General features: G+C 55.7%; 1 protein-coding gene across 1 annotated transcript in view; it reads left to right on the top strand.

Moving 5' to 3' along the window:
• FMOD (fibromodulin) overlaps positions 1–2,938 on the top strand; it is a 6,105-nt gene that overhangs the window by 1,404 nt on the left and 1,763 nt on the right. Inside the window, exon 2 of the mRNA XM_010141060.1 lies at positions 1,114–2,124. Within this exon, the coding sequence (XP_010139362.1) occupies positions 1,134–2,124 (991 nt within the window). The 5' untranslated portion in view covers positions 1,114–1,133. The remainder of the gene's footprint in view (positions 1–1,113; positions 2,125–2,938) is intronic.

Raw genomic sequence — 2,938 nt, 5'->3', positions numbered from 1 at the left:
GCAGGGCTGGCAGTGACACACCAGCAGCCCCACAGCTCTGTGCTCCCAGCCACGTATGTAGGAGCCAGCAGGCAGGATCAACTCCTCTCCTCCTCCAAAAACCACGGCCTCGAGTGTTTCCTGGAGGCATTTCAAGCTGCCTCACTCCAGGCCGCTCTGTGTGCTCCTTCAGCCCCGGGATGAGTCGTCAGGGTGAAGGACAGAGCTGGCATCCTGCTGTCAGCCCCACAGCATGCCCTGGGCATGGCATGGGGCTGCGAAGCCCACACCAAGCCGAGGGGCTCAGGGACGGGTTTGCCTTGCTCGGAACCCTCAGCCCTGCTCTCCTCTTGGCAGGATGAATCTCACAAGCAGGATCCAAGCACCAGGTCTGGTGACTGCTCCTTCTCTCCCTGGTCACTCTGGCGGAGGGGCTGGTGGACACTGCCCCTTTTCCTGTCTGGGCTGAGCTTGGGAAATCTAAGCTTGAAAGTTATTTCATTTCAAAAATAAGCCAGAACTTATTTACCAGGATCTACATTGGTCCTGAGCAGCACGAACATCCTCGTGTTTCTGTGGGGAAGGGAGAGCTGGATGAAACCCTCAGCGAATCATGTCACCAGCAAGTTTAGCAGGAACACAGCTCCATCCAAACCTGCCCGAGCTCCACCAACCTGCTCTGACAGCTGCCGCTCTCCTCTGCTTGGCTGGAGAGTGGCCGAGTCCTTTCTCCTCCCTCTCGTGCAGAGCCAGGCACCTCAAGGCAGAGCTGTGTGACCTCACGCAAATCTGGACCAAAGCTCCTTCCTCCACTTGGTTGTAGCAGAAACGCCCATAAGCAAAGTTTTTGCAAGCAAATATCCATGGGGGTGGAAGGTTCTAGCAGGCCTGAGGTGAAAAGTGGGAAGGGCAGGTGACAGGGGACATGTCTGCAGATGTGGTTTTTTGGTAGGATTCACTCAGGTCCTGTGGTTCTCCAGCTCTGCTGCCAAGTGCCACCAACCCCACGCAGGGCTGTGACCACAACCAGCCCTGCCGGATTCCCAGGCCATGGGGTGCAGCTCACCTGCCTCTAGCCCTTACACCAGACCTGACTTTGCTGATTGTTTCCTCCCCATTGTTCTCCACTCCCAGGTCCCTCCAGCATCAGCACCATGCGTTGGGCCACCATCCTGATCATCGCCGGGCTCTGCGGAGCCTCCCTGGGCCAGTACAATGAGGAAGAAGACATGGCTTGGTTGCAGTACTACATGCGGCAGTCCCGTATGTCCTCCTACAACTACGTGCCCTACTACGAGGATGAGAACACCCCCTACGTGTACTCTTACCTCCCGGCTCCAGACACGGAGGCAGAGCCCGGCCCTGAACCTCAGCAAGCCTCTTCCTGGCAATGTCCCCAGGAGTGCGATTGCCCCCCTAACTTCTCTTCAGCCATGTACTGTGACACCCGCGGCCTGAGGTACCTGCCCTTTGTGCCTTCCCGGATGAAATACGTCTACTTCCAGAACAACCAGATCACCACCATCCAAGAAGGGGCTTTCGACAATGCCACGGAGCTGGAATGGCTCGCACTGCACAACAACCAGATCACCAGTGAGAAGATGGGCAAGAGGGTCTTTGCCAAGCTCAAAAACCTGGAGAGGTTGTACATGAACAACAACAACCTAACCAAGGTGCCCAGCCCCTTGCCCCGCTCCCTGAGAGAGCTCCACTTGTCTTATAATCAGATCACCAAGGTCCCCTCCAACGCTTTGGAGGGTCTGGAGAACCTCACAGCCCTGTACCTCAGCCACAACTTCATTTTTGAGATGGGAGCATCCCTCAAAGCACTCAAGTCTTTGATCCTTGCTGATCTGAGCTACAACCACCTCAGGAGAGTCCCTGATGGGCTCCCAATGGCTTTAGAACAGCTCTACCTAGAGTACAACTACATCAACACCATCCCTGATGACTATTTCAGGGTCTCTCCCAAGCTGCTCTATGTGCGGATGTCCCACAACAGCCTGACAAATCAAGGTCTCTCTACCAACACTTTCAACAGCAGCAGCATCCTCGAGCTGGACCTCTCTTACAACAGGCTCCAGAAGATCCCCCGGGTCAGCACCAACCTCGAGAACCTCTACCTTCAAGGGAACCAGATCAACGGTGAGCAGAAACACATCTGGTGGTGCAGGGGTGGTGGTGCAAGGGTGGGATGGGGAGGTGGGGATGCAGAACTTGTGCCTCCCTGTGGATGATGACCTAGGGTGATGGTTTGAGCAGGAAACTGGAATTGGGGAGACTTCTAGGTAGCCCTCAGCAAGGCAGGAATGGGGCCTGTTGTGTCCCAACACTTGTGAAGCCGAGAGCACCAGCTCTGAACACTCCTTGTGATCCACAGAGCCATTGTCCTGGTTTTACTGAGCATTTAGCAGAAGCCTGAGCACCGTCTGGTCAGAAACCAGCTATGGGTAGATGCACAGCCTGGGGAGGGCACCCCCTTTATTCCGGCACTGCACACAGACTCGGGGGATCACAGAGAGCGGTAGGAAGTTGCCACAGTCACTGCATGTGGGAACACACATCACCCTGCCCAGCTCCAACGCAGGGGACAGGGACGTACGCTGCAGTGGCTGAGGGTCTGCAGCACTCCAGGCCAGCCCAGCCCCTTCTGCCCACCCTCCTGCCAGCCTCACAGGGCACCGGCACGGCCCATGGCCCCAGAGCTCCCTCCAAGGGTTGTGGTCTGCAGCCGAGGGTCCCATCCTTGTGGGGCAGGGACATCTTTGCCAGGAGCTCTCCGTTATTAGAGCCATCAACTCCACATCTTCTGCCAGGACTAAAATTCACTCCACTTAATACACAAATAAATAAAAGGAACAGATTGTTCTGGGGCTGCTATTTATAAAAATAAGCTAGAGGGAAAAAAACCCAACCAAGCGATCTCATGGAAAAATCCAGGCTTACTCCTCTCACCTGC

Source organism: Buceros rhinoceros, unplaced genomic scaffold (genome assembly GCF_000710305.1).
Source record: "Buceros rhinoceros silvestris isolate BGI_N320 unplaced genomic scaffold, ASM71030v1 scaffold12448, whole genome shotgun sequence".
NCBI lineage: Eukaryota > Metazoa > Chordata > Aves > Bucerotiformes > Bucerotidae > Buceros > Buceros rhinoceros.
Note: the sequence above shows the minus strand (reverse complement) of the source record. Positions and strands in the feature narration are given on the sequence as shown.